The sequence below is a fragment of the Oncorhynchus keta genome, chromosome 6, assembly GCF_023373465.1.
Source record: "Oncorhynchus keta strain PuntledgeMale-10-30-2019 chromosome 6, Oket_V2, whole genome shotgun sequence".
Lineage (NCBI taxonomy): Eukaryota > Metazoa > Chordata > Actinopteri > Salmoniformes > Salmonidae > Oncorhynchus > Oncorhynchus keta.
The window spans coordinates 17,796,864-17,815,614 of record NC_068426.1 but is presented as its reverse complement, the minus strand read 5'-3'; the positions used below and the strand labels follow the sequence as shown (position 1 = coordinate 17,815,614).

At 42.3% G+C, this 18,751-nt stretch overlaps 1 protein-coding gene across 1 annotated transcript; it reads left to right on the top strand.

The window, feature by feature from the left end:
• The first annotated feature begins 3,297 nt into the window (after positions 1–3,297).
• On the top strand, positions 3,298–16,328 carry LOC118385122 (uncharacterized). Its single transcript, XM_035771990.2, has 5 exons — positions 3,298–3,543; positions 4,434–4,485; positions 10,430–12,624; positions 14,762–15,067; positions 15,389–16,328. Exons 3-5 carry the CDS (start codon positions 10,446–10,448, stop codon positions 15,652–15,654), a joined length of 2,751 nt encoding a protein of 916 aa, XP_035627883.1. The 5' UTR covers positions 3,298–3,543; positions 4,434–4,485; positions 10,430–10,445; the 3' UTR covers positions 15,655–16,328.
• The last annotated feature ends 2,423 nt before the right edge of the window (positions 16,329–18,751 follow it).

Sequence of the window (18,751 nt, the reverse complement as noted above, 5' to 3'; positions counted from 1 at the left end):
CAAGCCGCAACAAGGAAGTATGGCCATGTGGAAATCGTGTTAAAAAGGTGTATCGTAATTGTACATTTAGTTTTTTTTAAAGTATTTCTCGATTATAAGAACGTAAAGTTCCCAAGATTTCTAAACCATATTGCAAGTTGTCAAACTTGAGGAGAGGCATAAACAGCGTTATTCATAATGAGGGATGATGGTTTTTTTTTCACCTTTATTTAACCAGGTAAGCCAGTTGAGAACAAGTTCTCATTTACAACTGCGACCTGGCCAAGATAAAACAAAGCAGTGCAAATTGAGTAAGATTAGGGAGGTAAGGCAATAAATAGGCCGTAATGGTGAAATAATGACAAATTATCAAATAAACACTGGAGAGATAGATGTGTAGAAGATAAATGTGCAAGTAGAGATACTGGGTGCAAAGGAGCAAAACAAAAATTATAAATAAAATAAATAACTATATGGGGATGAGGTAGTTGGATGGGCTATGTACAGATGCAATGATCTGTAAGCTACTCTATATACAGTGCCTTGCGAAAGTATTCGGCCCCCTTGAACTTTGCAACCTTTTGCCACATTTCAGGCTTCAAACATAAAGATAAAACTGTATTTTTTTGTGAAGAATCAACAACAAGTGGGACACAATCATGAAGTGGAACGACATTTATTGGATATTTCAAACTTTTTTAACAAATCAAAAACTGAAAAATTGGGCGTGCAAAATTATTCAGCCCCCTTAAATTAATACTTTGTAGCGCCACCTTTTGCTGCGATTACAGCTGTAAGTCGCTTGGGGTATGTCTATCAGTTTTGCACATCGAGAGACTGACATTTTTTCCCATTCCTCCTTGTAAAATAGCTCGAGCTCAGTGGGGTTGGATGGAGAGCATTTGTGAACAGCAGTTGTCAGTTCTTTCCACAGATTCTCGATTGGATTCAGGTCTGGACTTTAACTTGGCCATTCTAACACCTGGATATGTTTATTTTTTAACCATTCCATTGGAGATTTTGCTTTATGTTTTGGATCATTGTCTTGTTGGAAGACAAATCTCCGTCCCAGTCTCAGGTCTTTTGCAGACTCTATCAGGTTTTCTTCCAGAATGGTCCTGTATTTGGCTCCATCCATCTTCCCATCAATTTTAACCATCTTCCCTGTCCCTGCTGAATAAAAGCAGGCCCAAACCATGATGCTGCCACCACCATGTTTGACAGTGGGGATGGTGTGTTCAGGGTGTTGCTTTTACGCCAAACAAAGTTTTGCATTGTTGCCAAAATGTTCAATTTTGGTTTCATCTGACCAGAGCACCTTCTTCCACATGTTTGGTGTGTCTCCCAGGTGGCTTGTGGCAAACTTTAAACGACACTTTTTATGGATATCTTTAAGAAATGGCTTTCTTCTTGCCACTCTTCCATAAAGGCCAGATTTGTGCAATATACGACTGATTGTTGTCCTATGGACAGTCTCCCACCTCAGCTGTAGATCTCTGCAGTTCATCCAGAGTGATCATGGGCCTCTTGGCTGCATCTCTGATCAGTCTTCTCCTTGTATGAGCTGAAAGTTTAGAAGGACGGCCAGTTCTTGGTAGATTTGCAGTGGTCTGATACTCCTTCCATTTCAATATTATCGCTTGCACAGTGCTCCTTGGCATGTTTAAAGCTTGGGAAATCTTTTTGTATCCAAATCCGGCTTTAAACTTCTTCACAACAGTATCTCGGACCTGCCTGGTGTGTTCTTTGTTCTTCATGATGCTCTCTGCGCTTTTAACGGACCTCTGAGACTGTCACAGTGCAGGTGCATTTATACGGAGACTTGATTACACACAGGTGGATTGTATTTATCATCATTAGTCATTTAGGTCAACATTGGATCATTCAGAGATCCTCACTGAACTTCTGGAGAGAGTTTGCTGCACTGAAAGTAAAGGGGTTGAATAATTTTGCACGCCCAATTTTTCAGTTTTTGATTTGTTAAAAAAGTTTGAAATATCCAATAAATGTCGTTCCACTTCATGATTGTGTCCCACTTGTTGTTGATTCTTCACAAAAATATACAGTTTTATATCTTTATGTTTGAAGCCTGAAATGTGGCAAAAGGTCGCAAAGTTCAAGGGGGCGGAATACTTTCGCAAGGCACTGTAGCTGATTCTTAAACTCAAGATTACGTCAGCACTCATGATCTTGTAAAGGGGTAGACAGAGCGTCGGTACTGTTGTATACATTGGGCGTGCCGTCGTCCAAGCTTCAATTGAGAACCCAAGATGCCCCCCTCTTGGGTGAACAAGAGCTATAACAAGGATTTGAAATATCGCACAAACAGATCTGGGACCAGGCTAAGGAATCATGGCTGACAAATCTATTGGGACTGACAGTTCCTTTTCTATCTGCAACACCTTGAATCTTCTGTCACTTTAAAGCCCTCCAGAACAGCCCCTAACCCACTAATGGCCCCAATCAACTTGAAACCCCAACACAGGCATTTACTAGTTTTTGCTGCCACCTGTTGGTTGTTGTTTAAAATAATAGCATTTTTAGCTTTTATCCTAGGCCTATGCCATTCTGAAGCTCTGGGCTGAGAAAATTATGTTAGAGAGTGGTAGGGATGGTGCTCTTTGGATGAAAGGGTCCTAGCCAAAAAAAAGACAGGCACTCTTCGACAAGCCTTCATTATTCACACACACACACACACATATATATATATTCCCGAGACAAGTGTAAAAATGCAATAAACATTCTGTTGTATGTGTGGCAAGGTTGCCTTTACAAAGGCAGCCCAATTGCTGACCTTTTCCCCCCACAAATTGGTATTTTGACCGATCAGATCAGCTTTGAAAAAGATCTAACGTGAAAAGATCAATTAGTGGAAAGGAATATCATAATTGGGCTACCTGTGTAAATGCAGCCTTACAGATACAGTCCTAATGTGTAGGTTATGTAGGCAATAGGATATGTGAAGAGGTTGAACAATGGCTGAAACAACATTCTGTAGTTGTACAACTACAATGAAACAATCGATTTGTATTCAAGCTTTCACTGTTCCATAATTTCACATCCAGTACCACACTAGTTTATAGAATACCTATCACTTTTATCACCAGCTCCCACCCTGTCGAAAGACACAAGAGCCTACCATTTTATACTTCACACTGCTCAAGACGAGGCTTAATTTGCTGGCTGCCTTATCACATATTACTTGCCATTGGTCTGGAATGATGTCATCCACTGTACAGACCACAGACCCCACCTCCTTACCCCCATTTCCTCCAGCAACCTCTGTCTTCCTCTCACGCATAAATCCGAGCGCACATTTACACACGCACAAGCACTGACACTGGTATGGTGTAAGCACTTTTTCTATGTTTATTGTTTTTTTTATTAATAATAGATGGTTAGTGTTACATATTTTTCTATGTAAGCTTATACCTGCACCGCACACGGATCCGAAAATATGATAGGTCCTGCAGTGCAAACAAATGTCTGGACAACAACAATGAAAACGTAAGGAATTGTATTACACGGAGAGCATGAAGCTAAAAAGGAATTGTCACTCCTAACGTAAGTAAGTTTATTTTAAACACTTTAGCCAGCTTAGCTTGACGAACAATATGTCATGTCTGATAATTAAATCACTGATTATTATAGGCTATTGTTGCCACATGATGATCCAGCACTATGGCTATGTGTTACACATTTATATGCATATAAGAAACGCCAGTGCGTTAAAATGCCATCCAAATTAGAACAGTGACGTCCTCGAACTAGGATCCCCTTCACTAATACATCGGACACTTACCATTTTTACGCGACACTACGAATCAAGAGTGATTCAATTCACCTTCATTACTTATTAACCGCCTGGCAGTCTTTGCCTAAATATCTGCAGTCTTTGCGAAAATACGTTCTATTATTGATCAGGACCAAACATGTGAGTGAAAGTGATACGAGACGATGACGATTCCTTTTCCATGGCCTAATTTCGACTACCAACCCGGGCTATGATGCTGGAGTTGTAGGTCATGCAGACTAAGCTATAAGGCCATAGCCATTATTTATTGCACATTATTATTTACCTAATTCTTTGTTGTTGCATGGTTTTTTAATGAATTATTTACATGATATGCGTTTTCTATATTACAATTTATTATTATCTTGGTTATTTTTATATAGCCCAGGCCTAATAATTCTAGCATAGCCCATATGCGATCAAAGTGCAACCGTAAAACGCCACTCATGGAGATGAGAAGAAACTGCTTCTTATTTCCTGCCAGTGACACACAGAGACCGAGACGGGACCCTGAGCATAATGATGTCTGACCATGCGCGAAATAATTTCACTCTCATATGATTCCACCTTATTTATGGGATTCCTCTGTTATCAGCAGTCAATTTATTAGTGTTCTTTCAACCATGCCTGTTGTTGTTATTATTATCATCTTCTCTTGCAGGCGCAGCAGGCCTTTATTTGTCCACAGAAAACCGGGATAAATACTATTGCAGGTAGGTCTGTTCGTGAATGTGTAGAGACATGAAGAAAGGTCACCGAAGGCTTCAAATAGAACCTTACAATTTCAGATAATTTCAGCAGTAGATTGATAATAATAAGACCCCAAAGATACATACAGTGCCTTGTGAATCTCACATGGTCCTCTACTTCAGAGTCAGAGTAATCATCAGGTTACCTCTTTCACCTTTGTGACATGAGGGGACAGAATTTCAACAGTTTCAACATTTTTTTTAGCCACTCTTTCTATCATTATAACAATAATCACATACTGGTATAATGGATGGACTTCTTTTGCACATCATAATATTTTTATGTAAGCCTAAGTTCTAATATTTCTTTGCCCTTTATCAAGCCTCCAAATTCAGAACCTCTTTTCCAAAATGTATGAAGACCTACTGGCTGCAATTTTAGATAGGGTGACAATAATGTTCAGAGTGGGGCTGATGAACAATGATGATAATGATCTCGAGGCATAGCTTCAAGCATTTTCTTAAGTATGTTTTTTAGGTTTGAAATGTGTGTTTTTGGTCTGACTGTGCTTAGATAGTATGATTAATACACCGCTACACTGTTTTCATGTACAGTGGGGTCTGAAATTTTTGACACCCTTGATAAAGATGACCAGAAATGACTGTATACAATAAACCATTTAAATACTGAGCTATATTGTATGCTAAAGAAATTGGTAAATTATATTATTTTCTACTAATACAGTTGCTCAGAGAAAGAGATTTCGTTTTACAAGTTATAATTTTTCTTCTCAAAACGGTGGGGGTCAAAATGATTGACACCCCTGTTTGTTATCAATACATTTGAATTCATCACCTTGCAAGGATAACGACATTAATACCTTTTAGAAAATGTGTTGGAGAACACATTTGAAGGGATTTTAGACCATTCCTCCATACAGAATCCATCCAGATCCTTGATATCCTTCTTCATCTGCGCTTATGGACTGCCCTCTTTCATTCTAACCACAGGTTTTCAATGGTTTTCAAGTTCAGAGTCTGAAATGGCTAATGCAAAATGTTGATTTTGTGGTCAATTAACAATTTCTTTGTGGATTTTGATGTGTGCTTGGTGTTATTGTCTTTCTGGAAGATCCACTGTAGCCAAGTTTCAGCCTCCTGGCAGAGGCAACCAGGTTTTAGGCTAAAATATTCTGGTATTAGGTCAAGTTCATTTGACATTAACAAGGGCCCCAGGACCAGTGAAAGCAAAATAGCCCCATAACATCAAAGATCCACCACTATATTTTACAGTATGTATGGGGTTATTTTCTGCTCATCCATTCTGATTTCAACACCAAACCCACCACTGGTGTGTGCATGGCCAAAGCGCTATATTTTAATGTGATCTGACCAAAGCATCAGTGCCAATGCTGTTTGGCAAACTCCAGGGGCCTCATTCATCAAAGGTGCGTGCGCACAACAAAAGTACTCTAAACCTTGCATGCACCAGTCTTCCCGCAAAGGTTGGTGTTTATCCATTTCGAACTTGACGGGAAGGTGTGCGTATTTTCACAAATGTCAAACTATGAATGCGCACAACTTCTAGAAGGTTGATCCACTGTATTGCAAGCAAATATGCTTATTGTTTATTTGGGGAAATGGGAGGTGCTTGATGCTTTTATTTATTATAAGCCTAAATCATAATCATATTACAGGACCCCACTGGGCACAGGTGTCAGTTCAACTCATTTGGTTGAGTTGTCAACTAACGTGAATTCAACGTGAAATCAGCTAAACATTTGACCCTATCAATGGATTTAAGTTAAAAGTTTTGTGAAAAAAAGATGAAATTCCCTTACGTTGATGACTTTTTGCAAACCAAATCAGTTTTCCACATTGAATCAACGTCATCACATTGAATTTCTGACAGAACTGGTTTAAATTATTCATGCTACACAACAAATTGTAGGCTACCATTTATCAATCGCTCATTCAGTTGCCAAGCATGCTCGAAATTAAGTAGCTTTGACTGTATGTATGGGTAGGCTACATTATTGCTGTGCGATAAAGCACAACATCATAGGCTAGCCTATTTCATTTTAGAGCCTATACCAAGGAAGGAGAGAGAAGCAAAATCATGTATTGATAAACAAAATATTGAACATCAGTTTGTCTTTTGCATAGAAGTGTGGGCTGTAGCATTTCATTTTAATTTGTTTGAAAGGACAAGCAATCTTTCACAATGTACAACCAGTGTTTGTCACTCATTAGGCAGCATGCATTTTTAGTTTGGAAAAGTCACTGCAGAGTTCTGCCCACACATCTACAGAAATGTGATAACATTTTCCATTGCGCTTTCTTTTAGGAGCTGTCATGGCCCAGTTCCAACATCTCCAAGCCATACAGCAAATGAGGGTGTTTTTGTTCCCATAAAATATTAATTGAGGGCATTTTCCAGGCGGGGTTTTAGCACAAATATAATATGGCTCTGATTTATCAATGAAGACATGTTCCATCCACATTTTGATAAATCCCAATCATTTGTGGCGCCACGTACACCAGAATTTAGTAGGAAACAGTTGATAAATGAGGCCCCACCCACTGGACACAGACGTCAATTCAACATCTATTCCACATTGGTTGAATACAATTTCATTGAAATTACATAAAAACAACTTCGATTCAACTAATGTTTGCCCTGTGGGCATTTACATTTGTTGGATGACGTGAAAATACGACAGCATCATGATTGGTCACAAAATCCAAATTTTGCAACGGCCGTCTCCGGACATGAAAACCATTGAAAACCTGTAGTTTTAAATTGAAGAGGGCAGTCCATAAGTGCAGATGAAGGATATCAAGGATCTGGAAGTATTCTGTATGGAGAAATGGTATTCGATCCTTCCAAATGTGTTCTCCAACTCATCAAACATTTGAGAAAAAGTCTCAGTGCCATTATTGTTGCAAGGTGAGCTATTGAAAACAGGGGTGTCAGTAATTTTGACCCCATCTTTTTTGAGAAAAAAAAGTATTACATGTTAAACCAAATCTGTTTCTCTGAGCAATTGTATTATTATATTTGAATTATTTATTTGAAACAGTCTGCTCACCTTTATCAAGGGTGAATATAATTTCGGATATGTGCTGATGAGGTGTTTACAATGTGTGATCAGAGTGATGTTGACTTCCACCATTACAAAACTGGGTCAATGTAACCCCCACCCCCTCCACCACAGGCCACAAAGGCAAGGCTGAAAAAGGAAAAAAGATGAGGATACCATCACCAAGCTCTGTGCGTTGATGTATGCATGTGGAAATGCAAACATGGTGTGCTTTGTCTATGGGTTGGTGTGCGTGTTGCGGGGGTGTGAATACGTCCTCGGTGCCTTTTTACCATGTTTCTTCCTCCCCTCTAGTCTGCAGTCTACCCTGTCACATCATATTCTGTCTCTTTATATCCCTGTCCTCCCATCTCTCTATTTCTCTCCCAACCTATCCCTCTGTATTTTTCCTCCTCCTCCTCCTCCTCTCTCTCTCCCTCTCTCTCTCTCTCTCTCTCTCTCTCTCTCTCTCTCTCTCTCTCTCTCTCTCTCTCTCTCTCTCCCTCCCTCCCTCTCTCCATTGCCCTGTCCCAGAGAATCTTCTTTAATGCCAAAAAACCGAATTAATGGGTTTTGTCATAGTAAATAGGGGTTATTAGATGACAAAAGCAAAGTCGTTACTCCAAATGAGAATTAGGCATCAATTGACCCCATGTTTTTATTTAAAGGGTAGAAAAAAATGATAATGAAAATAATACAACATCTAAAGCTTTGCCCAGAATTCCCTCTCTCCTCCAGTCTTTATTCAAGTATTTCATGACGAAGTGCTTATTTATAGGTTACGTACATCGATGGTCAGTCAGTGCCTCAGGCAGTTACAGCTGGCTCTCTAGTTTGCTGTGCTATGGCAAAGGGCCTTTTCTAACAGAGAGACATTTGGTTCTACTCCATGTCTCCCACCATCCTTTTGACCTAACTTAAATTTCACCAAAATATTTCACCAAAATGTTCTTAAAACAAATCAAATCATATCAAATGTTATTTGTCACATGCACCGAATACTGACGCAAGCAGTAAAATTACATTTAAAAAACAGCGGGGACTGTGAAGCAACACAAACATTGGCACACACACACACACACACACACACACACACACACACACACACACACACACACACACACACACACACACACACACACACACACACACACACACACACACACACACACACACACACACACACACACACACACACACACACACACACGATAACATACACATGGATTTAGTACTGTAGATATGTGGTAGTGGTGGAGTAGGGGCCTGAGGGCACACAGTGTATTGTGAAATCTGTGAATGTATTGTAATGTTTTAAAATTGTATAAACTGCCTAAATTTTGCTGGACCCCAGGACTGCTTTGCCAGCATGGGGATCCATAATAAATACAAATACAAATACAGGTGTAGACCTTACAGTGAAATGCTTACATACAAGCCCTTAACCAACAATGCCATTTTAAGAAAAACAAGTGTTTAGAAAGTATTAACTAAAATAAACTGAAGTAAAAAATAAAATAAATAAATAAATAATGAAACAGTGGTGTCTGCCATGTTTTGGCAAAATCATTAAGGCTGTATTTTGGTCTTTTTGTTTCGATTTCATTCCTGTGTGTTTTTGGTGTATATTTTTTCCAATCTAACGGTGACTAACCGAAATATGCTTCACATATTCTTCTGTGTGTTCATCACGGTGGTCGGCAGCAGAAGTCAAGTAACAGTCATGTGTGTGTTCATCTTGAATTCCAACTCTGCAACAATTTCAATTAATAGGCTTTATTATGCATTATCTATACAGGGTTATAAACTGGGGAGTTCCAGCCCTGAATGCTGCTTGGCTGACAGCCGTGGTATATCAGAGCGTATACCACGGGTATAACAAAACAGTTATTTTTACTGGTCTAATTATGTTGGTGACCAGTTTATAATAGCAATAAGGCATATGTATATGGCCAATATACCACGGCTAAGGGCTGTATCCAGGCACTCCACGTTGTGTCTTACTATATTGGCCATATACCACACCCCCTCTGGCCTTATTGCAGAAATAACACATGTAAATATCTAGTGTACTAGGTATGTATACACAGACTGTTTAATAGTATTTCCCAAAGTGATGTTTTTTTCAAGCAAAAGTGTCCATAACTCCATACCTAGTCTGTTACGAGGTAGTTACATAGCTTGGTGTAGGACCGATGTGATGTAAATATGTCTCCGAATTCAAAAAATGTGATGATGTTGATGATGATACCACAGTGTTGTGGAAGCTCTGAAAATATAGTTTGCCAAGATACCAATTCCTTCACACTGGAAGAAGTTCAGCTACACTACAGCTACCCTTAAGAAACCTATGTATAGTTTACTGAACTAAGGTTACTTTGAAAAAGTAGTTCACTATATCGAAACGACTTTGTGATAAATGATCATATCTAAATCTGAAATGTCATAGACTACAAATTGCAGAACAGATTACTAAGATGTTAACAGAATGTTTAATTTAGCCTATTAAAAACAAAAACTATGTTTCAGGTGAGAATTAGGCTGGTTTGATGCTGAAAAAGAAAGTCAATTCTTGCCTACTTCACCCATGTTTTCTTTTCTTTTTGCCAAAAAAGTAGTGTAGTTCCAGTAGTTAGTTACATCGCTACATGGCAAAAAAGTAATGAACTACTGAAAACACTACCACGATTTCAATTTAGTTAATATCACCAAGCTACTGTAAAATGTAGTTAAATTACTAGTTGAATTACATGTAGTTTACTACTCCCCAACACTGTGATACCAAAAGTAATTTAAAAAATCTGTGACCTTAATTTGATATTTTATCTGAGTACAATCTTAACATTGTTTCTCTGTTTCTTTCTCCCTCTCTCTCACACACACAGCTTTGTGTAGACCCAGATGCCTCCACTCCCTATTGGCGAGCGCATAGTGGTTATTCAGCGCCCTAAAAACTTGGCCCTACTTGGGTCCTCCTCACAGACCTCACCACAGCCTCACTCCCATATAACAGCCCTCAGCAACAAACCTCTCTCCCGCCCTTCTCATCCCCACCCTCCTCAGTCCCACCCTAATCCTCCCTCCCCGAATTCACTGTCTTTGGAATGCAAGAGCAGATCATCATCCCGTCTGCAGAAAACCAAGGGCAACAAGGCTATCGTGTCAGAGGGTGTCAGACACACCGCTAGCCACTGTCACAGCAACGGGACCGTGACTCTTGGCCCTAGACCCCACCAACACACACACACCATCGACATCAAGTTATCTGTGAACAAAGGAACAAAAGGACAAGGGCACAGCAACACTTTTGGTCGCAGTGGGAGTGTGAAGGTGGGCAAAAAAAGGGTCTCGTTGTGCTTGGATCCCGGATACGGGGAGAGAAAAGCTGGGGGAACATCAGGGAAGCCTGGAGGAGCAGTGCAGCAACTCCAAAACCACTCACAGAACCAGATCAAGGCCTCACTAGGCAATCACCATCAGAATCATCTGGCTGTGTCCCCAGGAGGGGTTCTAGAATTTGTCCCAGCCCAGAGACAGCAGTCCAAGTCCAGAAGAGAGAAGGCGCAGGACGCAGCTTCCAAAGTCTGCTCTGCCAGCTTCCCCCCCAGAGGTGCCCGGGAAGTGCCCTGCGTGGGTAACAAAGAGAATTCCAAACTGGGACCTGTCCATGAAAACCCCAACGCCCACAGCCTACCCCGCCACCACAACTCTGTTCCTGTTCCCCATGCCTCCGTCCTAAACTCCCATTACCCTGCTTCCCCTCCCTCCCACCAACCCTGTGCTTCTACCTCGTTCCAGAAACCCCTCAACAAGCCCCATCTATCCCGTGGCAGGGACCATCGCCCTCAGATCCTCCACGGCCTACCCCTCTCCCCCTGTTCCTCCCGTGGAGGTTTCCCCAGCCCAGACCACACCTGTACCATCGACTTCTCCCATCCCTTCAGCTGTGGCTGCTGGAAGCTGGTCCGCTGCAGGGGGACCAGGGGACGTTCTGCTGGCTGTCAGGGGGGTGGGGGGAGTCCATCTTCTTCTTTTTCCTGCGCCCACGGCCACGGGGTTGGAGGGGTGAACCACAGAGGGGGCTCAGCAATGGGTTTAAGAACTCTGGGGGGATGTTTGTCCACAGCCTCCACCACCAACACCTCATCCTCCAACAGCACTGTGTCGGACTGCCGGACGGGTTTGCTCAGACCCCTGCGATGTGCCTCCTGCGCCGGGGAGGCTGGTGCCTTTGAGAGTCCTGCTGCATTCCGCAAAAAACTGGTGGGGGGATGCCTGCCCTGTACCCCACTATCCTCCTCAGCCCCGCTGCGAGCCTTACAGAGTTGTGTGAGTGGCTGCAACCCCAAAGCCAGTCAGGGCGGCAGCTCTACCTGCAGTTATTGTAGCAGCGACCCCATAGTGGTGACCTTCAACCCCCACCGGGGCAGAAAGCCCACCGGGATGGGGAGGGGTATAGTGTCAGGGCACCCCATGGGGGTATTCCCCGCCGATGACGATGATTACAGTGTGCGTACAATCTGGCCCGAGGAGCTGGCGAAGAAGATGACCAGGTCTAAAACTCAACAGAACCACCAGAGCTGTGCCGGGATGGGGATGGGAATAGGGAAGACATGTGCCGGTCAGAATCAGAACAGCAGCAACGGAACCAGCCCTGTTATCCTGGACTGTAAGAACCTGTTGGAGTTCACCCGGAATCAGATAACAGACCACGCTGGCCGCCGCCGGCTTCAGCAGGGCAAGATGGCCGTCCTGGATTTCATTGGGTCTGGGTCTGGGCCTGGGCGAGATCCAGGCCGGGACTCGCTGAAGAGGCTCTGGAAGAAAGGTGGGGAGACAGGGATGGTGGATGGCATGGGGCAGGAAGACGATATGGCATACCCTCGCACCCCCTCCCCCCGCTCCCCCTCTCCCCAATCCCCTTCTTCCTTCTCAACAGCACCGTCAGTTCCCAGCACTCTCCTCAAACCCAAACCAAGACAGAGAGATGCAGAGGGACGGTATTCCCTCCCCTCCGCCCCGTCCCTCCACCTGGTCCTAAACTCAGTCAACAGAGAGCAGGATGAGGAGAACGGCAGAGGTAAGGATGTCATACACACTTTTTTGTTTCAGTCTTTTAGTTTATACTATATGACCAAAAGTATGTGGACACCTGCTCATCAAACATCTCATTCCAAAATCATGGAATGATTTGGTCCCCCCCTTTGTTGGTATAATAGCCTCCACTCTTCTGGGAAGACTTTCCACTAGATGTTGGAACATTGCTCCGGGGACTTGCTTCCATTCAGCCACAAGAGCATTTGTGAGATCGGGCACTGATGTTGGGCAATTAGGCCTGACTTGCAGTCGGTGTTCCAATTCATCTCAAAGGTGTTCGATGGGGTTGAGGTCAGGGCTCTGTGCAGGCCAGTCAAGTTCTTCCACATCGATCTCGACAAACCATTTCTGTATGGACCTCACTTTGTGCATGGGGGAAATGTCATGCTGAAACAGGGAAGGACCTTCCCCAAACTGTTGCCACAAAGTTGGAAGCACAGAATCGTCTAGAATGTGATTGTATGCTGTTGAGTTAATATTTCCCTAAGGGGCCGAGCCCGAACCATGAAAAACATCCCCAGACCATTATTCCTCCTAGTTGGTCCTATGCATTGGGGCAGGTAGCGTTCTCCTGGCATCCGCCAAACCCAGACTTATCTGCCAGATGGTGAAGCGTGATTCATCACTCCAGCGAACGCATTTCCACTGCTCCGGAGTCCAATGGCAGCAAGCTTTACACCACTCTAGCGGACGGTTGGCATTGCGCATGGTGATCTTCGGCTTGTATGCGGCTGCTCGGCCATGGAAACCCATTTTCTAAATCCAGTACAGTTATTGTACTGACGTTGCTTGCAAAGGCAGTTTGGAACTCGGTAGTGAGTGTTGCAACCGAGGACAGACGATTTATACGCGCTACATGCTTCAGCTCTCGGCGGTCTCATTCTGTGAGCTTGTGTGGCCCACCACTTCGCAGCTGAATTGTTGTTGCTCCTCGGCGTTTCCACTTCACAATAACAGCACTTACAGTTGACCAGGGCAGCTCTAGCAAGGCAGAAATTTGACGAACTGACTTGTTGGAAAGGTGGCATCCTATGACAGTGCCACGTTGAAAGTCACTGAGCTATTCAGTAAGGCCATTCTACTGTCAATGTTTGCCTATGGAGATTGCACCTGTCAGCAATGGATCTGGCGGAAATAGCTGAATACACTCATTTGAAGGGGTGTCCACACACTTTTGTACATATAGTGTACTTCTGTTGGTTATGGACTGTTGTACATTTTTGACAGAAAGTTATGGACACTTAGACACTTAGATAGTTTCAGTAAAAAAAATCCCCAATGGATAAACCAGCTTTCATGTCTGACTGCAGAAATGACCATTTGTTTCAGTAAATCTCTTTCCTCCTATTCTCATTACCGTCTCTTTCTTCTACCTTTCCCTGCTTCCCTTTCTTTTAAATCCCCTGCCTATCTCTATTTATATGTTACGGTGTTCTAACATGTTGGTGATTTAAGAGGAACCTGGGGATAATGACTGTTAATTATAGCCTAGGCTCTGGTGAAAAAAGTGACAGAGAAGAGAGAAATGGAGAAGATCGCTGATAAGAGGGGGAGATTAGAATAGCTGAATTAATGTTATTTTTTCCTATGGGAAATGGTGTCACTGACGCTGAACCCTGTCAGTGGGAGATTAAGCTGTACTCGTTTAAACGATGAAGACCCAAAAAGCTATAATGTATTCTCTATTCTTAATAGTTACTTAACTCCAGCCTCCTCCCACTCCATTAAGTGTGTGCAGGATGTGTTGATGACATACAGCATAGAATGAGTAGTTTCAGACATCTTTTCATGTCTGTACCTTTCTCTCTTCCTGTTAGGAGAATATGTATGAAATTATGAAGCATTTGAGCAATTCCTCAGAGCTGCATACTTCTTTGCGTGTGTAAAGTGAACGCCAATGATACTCATGCTCAAACAAGAACTATAAATGAGATAAATTGTACACTTTCATTGTCTCTCCTTCATTCACACATCTCTTCATAACCCTTCCTGTCTCCAATGCTTGATCCATGTTGGCATGCTTCAGGGGGAATGCATGTCAGCCAGTGATCCAAATCAAATGAAATTGCCCTTTCTAACAGCAATCTCTCACTGTGTTGTGTTGCCCTCTCCTATCCCAGTGCACCTCACTCTGCCGCTCTCCTCCTCGCTCCCGGCTTCCCTGTCAGATGAGAGTGGGATGACCCCTGACGTGGAGAATGCGGTGGTGAGCCCCATCCTGCCCTTCCTTTTCCTGGGCAACGAGAGGGACGCCCAGGACCTGGACCTACTGCTGCGTCTCAACATCGGCTACGTGGTCAACGTCACCACACACCTGCCCCTCTACCACCTCGGCTCCAGCCTGATACACTACAAACGACTGCCGGCTACCGACAACAGCAAGCAGAACCTACGTCAGTACTTTGAGGAGGTGTTTGAGTTCATTGGTGAGTTGAACAATATTTACTTTCATGTTCTACGGCACTCTCTATCCCCGTTCTTGTCTTTCAGTCTTTTTCTCTCTGAGCTTAGAATATTTGACACTTGAAGTATTTTAGCAGTGAGATAAGGTAAGGATCATGATGATTCATATGTTAAGTTTTTCCTCTGATCTCGATCTCCTATTTCAACGTTTTTGACTGGGGAGACAGTTAGGGAGCTATAAATGGATCAAACGGGAAGATGGGAGAACTGGAGAGTCAGATCCAGGAAAAGCTGTGTATTTGATGAATTTCAGCGATCTGATAGCCACCTCTTTTTATCCACAGAGGAGGCACACCAGAGTGGGCGTGGAGTGTTGGTTCACTGTCAAGCTGGCGTGTCCCGCTCGGCAACCATCATCATCGCCTACCTGATGAAGCACACCCTGATGACCATGACGGATGCCTACAAGTACGTGCGGGGCCGTCGTCCTGTGGTGTCTCCTAACCTCAACTTCATGGGTCAGCTACTGGAGTTTGAGAGGGACCTCAATTCCGGGGTCACTCCTCGCATCCTGACCCCCAAACTCAGCGGCCTGGAGACCCAGGTCTGAGAGTGGGAGACTGAATAGAGGGACAGAATGGAGGGATGGAGGAAACCCGCATTGGGCGAGCCATAGTTTTGTGAAGGAGAAATGAAAGGTAGAATGATGAAGAAGGGAACGCTGATTAACAGATTGTCCCTATTGGCATAGATGATGAATTGATGATTGAAATAGTGCACTTCTATAGATTATGGGAGAAATAATTTGATTGGTTATTTTATAAATAGTCTCATTTCTGGCCAACCTGATCCTCATCCAATTCCATTTGTAATTTTGACCATTTTTATACAATGCTTAGATATCTGGCAGATAAGGGGGCAGGTAGACTAGCGGTTAAGAGCGTTGGGCCATTAACCGAAAGGTCACCGGTTAGAATCTCAGAGTTGACTCAGTGAAAAATATTCTGATGTGTCCTTGAGCAAGGAGCTTAACCCTTATTTCTCCTGTAAGTCACACTGGGATAAGAGCATCTGCTATATGACTTAAACATGTAAATATTATCTCCCATGATCCACTGTGATCAGATGACTCATTTGATGCTTGTGGTTTACAGCATTACAGATACTAAGGAAGTGCAATGAGTCCTGGCCTGACACAAGGCCATTTACAAAATCAATCATGCATGCAGAACCAGAATAGAAACAACTATAGTGACACCCCACCATTAAACTATGATAACCCTATACATAGCTCCAGAAAGGTCATTCCAATGCATTTTACCCATCAAAATGTTTGGACGTTTAGAATATTGCCTCTCAACTGAAGTGACACAGTCCCAGAGGACAGCTGATCTTGCCATATTGTTGGTTTAGATCTGTCTTTCCTAACTGGATTGTAAATGTCAGCCATTTCTTTTTTTTTACTCTTGTGAGAATTGTTCAATATAGCATTGTGTGACTGGTGGAGGAGTGAGCGGATTTAATTGTGCCAATTCTTAGAGAAATGGGTTGAAATCAGAAACCTACAACACTGTGGATGAAACCAGAGCTGGTGTCAATAGAAGGATGGTAAATAGAAGCAGCAATGATACACAGGCAACGTTTAACAGATTCAGCAGACTGTTACTGAACTGGACTTAGTCATGGATCTATCCATGTTTTCTTTCCAACAGACAATGGTTGGAAAGATATAAGAAGATGAACCCTACACTCTTAGAAAGAAGGGTTCCAAAATGGTTCTTTAGCTGTCTCTCCCCTCCACCCTTTTTGGTTCCAGTTAAACCTTTTTTGGTTCTAGGTAGAACCCTTTTGGGTTCCATGTAGAAACCTTTTTGGTTCTACCCAGAACCAAAAGGGTTCTTCTACCTGCAACCAAAAAGTGTTCTTCAAAGGATTATCCTATGGGGACAGCCGAAGAACCCTTTAAGGTTCCAGATAGCAGGTGTATTTGTAAGAGGGAACATAGGTGTGTGCTTAAATTAAGACAAAACTGCACCAAGATATTCTTTGAGTGTTCTCCTGGTTTGTGGAATATTTTGTTTGTACATGTTTACCATTACAGAGTATTTATTTTTATTTATATGTTTTGTCATTTATTTTGCTTTGTTTGTCACTGCTTAAATTCAACTTAAAAATATATACATTCTATACGTATGTGTTCAAATTTAACATGAATTACAGAGAAGGAAGTCAAGACAACAGAGGGAATATAGAAAATACTCTTGCTCATTTCTTGCAATTGTGAAACATACACTAGTAATGAAAATCAGACTTGAAAGATGAGACAGAAAGACAATCCTTGTCAACGTTTCCATTTCATCCATGGCCCAAATAATTATTGTTTTAATTTTATTTGTATTTTTAGACCAGTTCATTGATTTATATTGAATTAATTAAATCCAGTGATTGCCAAACTGTGGACTTTTGAGGTCCACAGCCAACAGCCAAACTATTTGGTTGTGTATGAAAATGTAATACAAAGTTGAACTATCCTAATCTTTAGATAGTATCCATGTTTCAAAGTTCAACAATCCTAATCTTTAGATAGTATCCATGCCTTTATCTGCCTTGTCTGTCTTCCTGTTTATCGGCTCATCTATCTTTATCTATCCATTCATGCATCCATCCTGGTCTTCAGTTCATTTGTTCTTCTTGATCCGTTTATTTCCTCTGGCTGTTTTCAGCGATACCATGTTTCTGTATACCAGGGCTCTCCAACACTGTTCCTAGAGAGATACCCTCCTGTGGGGCTCCAACCCCAGTTGTAACTAACCTGATTCAGCTTATTTTTTATTTATTTTTATTTATTTAATCTTTATTTATCCAGGTAGACAAGTTGAGAACAAGTTCTCATTTACAATTGCGACCTGGCCAAGATAAAGCAAAGCAGTTCGACACCTACAACGACACAGAGTTACACATGGAGTAAAACAAACATACAGTCAATAATACAGTAGAAACAAGTCTATATACGATGTGAGCAAATGAGGTGAGATAAGGGAGGTAAAGGCAAAAAAAAGCCATGGTGGCAAAGTAAATACAATATAGCAAGTAAAACACTGGAATGGTAGATTTGCAGTGGAACAATGTGCAAAGTAGAAATAAAAATAATGGGGTGCAAAGGAGCTAAATAAATAAATAAAATAAAATAAATACTGTTGGGAAAGAGGTAGTTGTTTGGGCTAAATTATAGGTGGGCTATGTACAGATGCAGTAATCTGTGAGCTGCTCTGACAGCTGGTGCTTAAAGCTAGTGAGGGAGATAAGTGTTTCCAGTTTCAGAGATTTTTGTAGTTTGTTCCAGTCATTGGCAGCAGAGAACTGCAAGGAGAGGCGGCCAAAGAAAGAATTGGTTTTGGGGGTGACCAGAGAGATATACCTGCTGGAACTCGTGCTACAGGTGGGTGATGCTATGGTGACCAGCGAGCTGAGATAAGGGGGGACTTTACCTAGCAGGGTCTTGTAGATGACATGGAGCCAGGGGGTTTGGCGACGAGTATGAAGCAAGGGCCAGCCAACAAGAGCGTACAGGTCGCAATGGTGGGTAGTATATGGGGCTTTGGTGACAAAACGAATGGCACTGTGATAGACTGCATCCAATTTGTTGAGTAGGGTATTGGAGGCTATTTTGTAAATGACATCGCCGAAGTCGAGGATTGGTAGGATGG

What these genes read in the sequence shown, in the direction of transcription:
- LOC118385122 (XM_035771990.2), top strand. Translation starts at nt 10,446, where the DNA reads ATGCCTCCACTCCCTATTGGCGAGCGCATAGTGGTTATTCAGCGCCCT. An exon ending in GGATGAGGAGAACGGCAGAG is followed by an intron (nt 12,625 to 14,761) that starts GTAAGGATGTCA and finishes CTCCTATCCCAG; the next exon opens with TGCACCTCACTCTGCCGCTC. An exon ending in GGAGGTGTTTGAGTTCATTG is followed by an intron (nt 15,068 to 15,388) that starts GTGAGTTGAACA and finishes TTTTATCCACAG; the next exon opens with AGGAGGCACACCAGAGTGGG.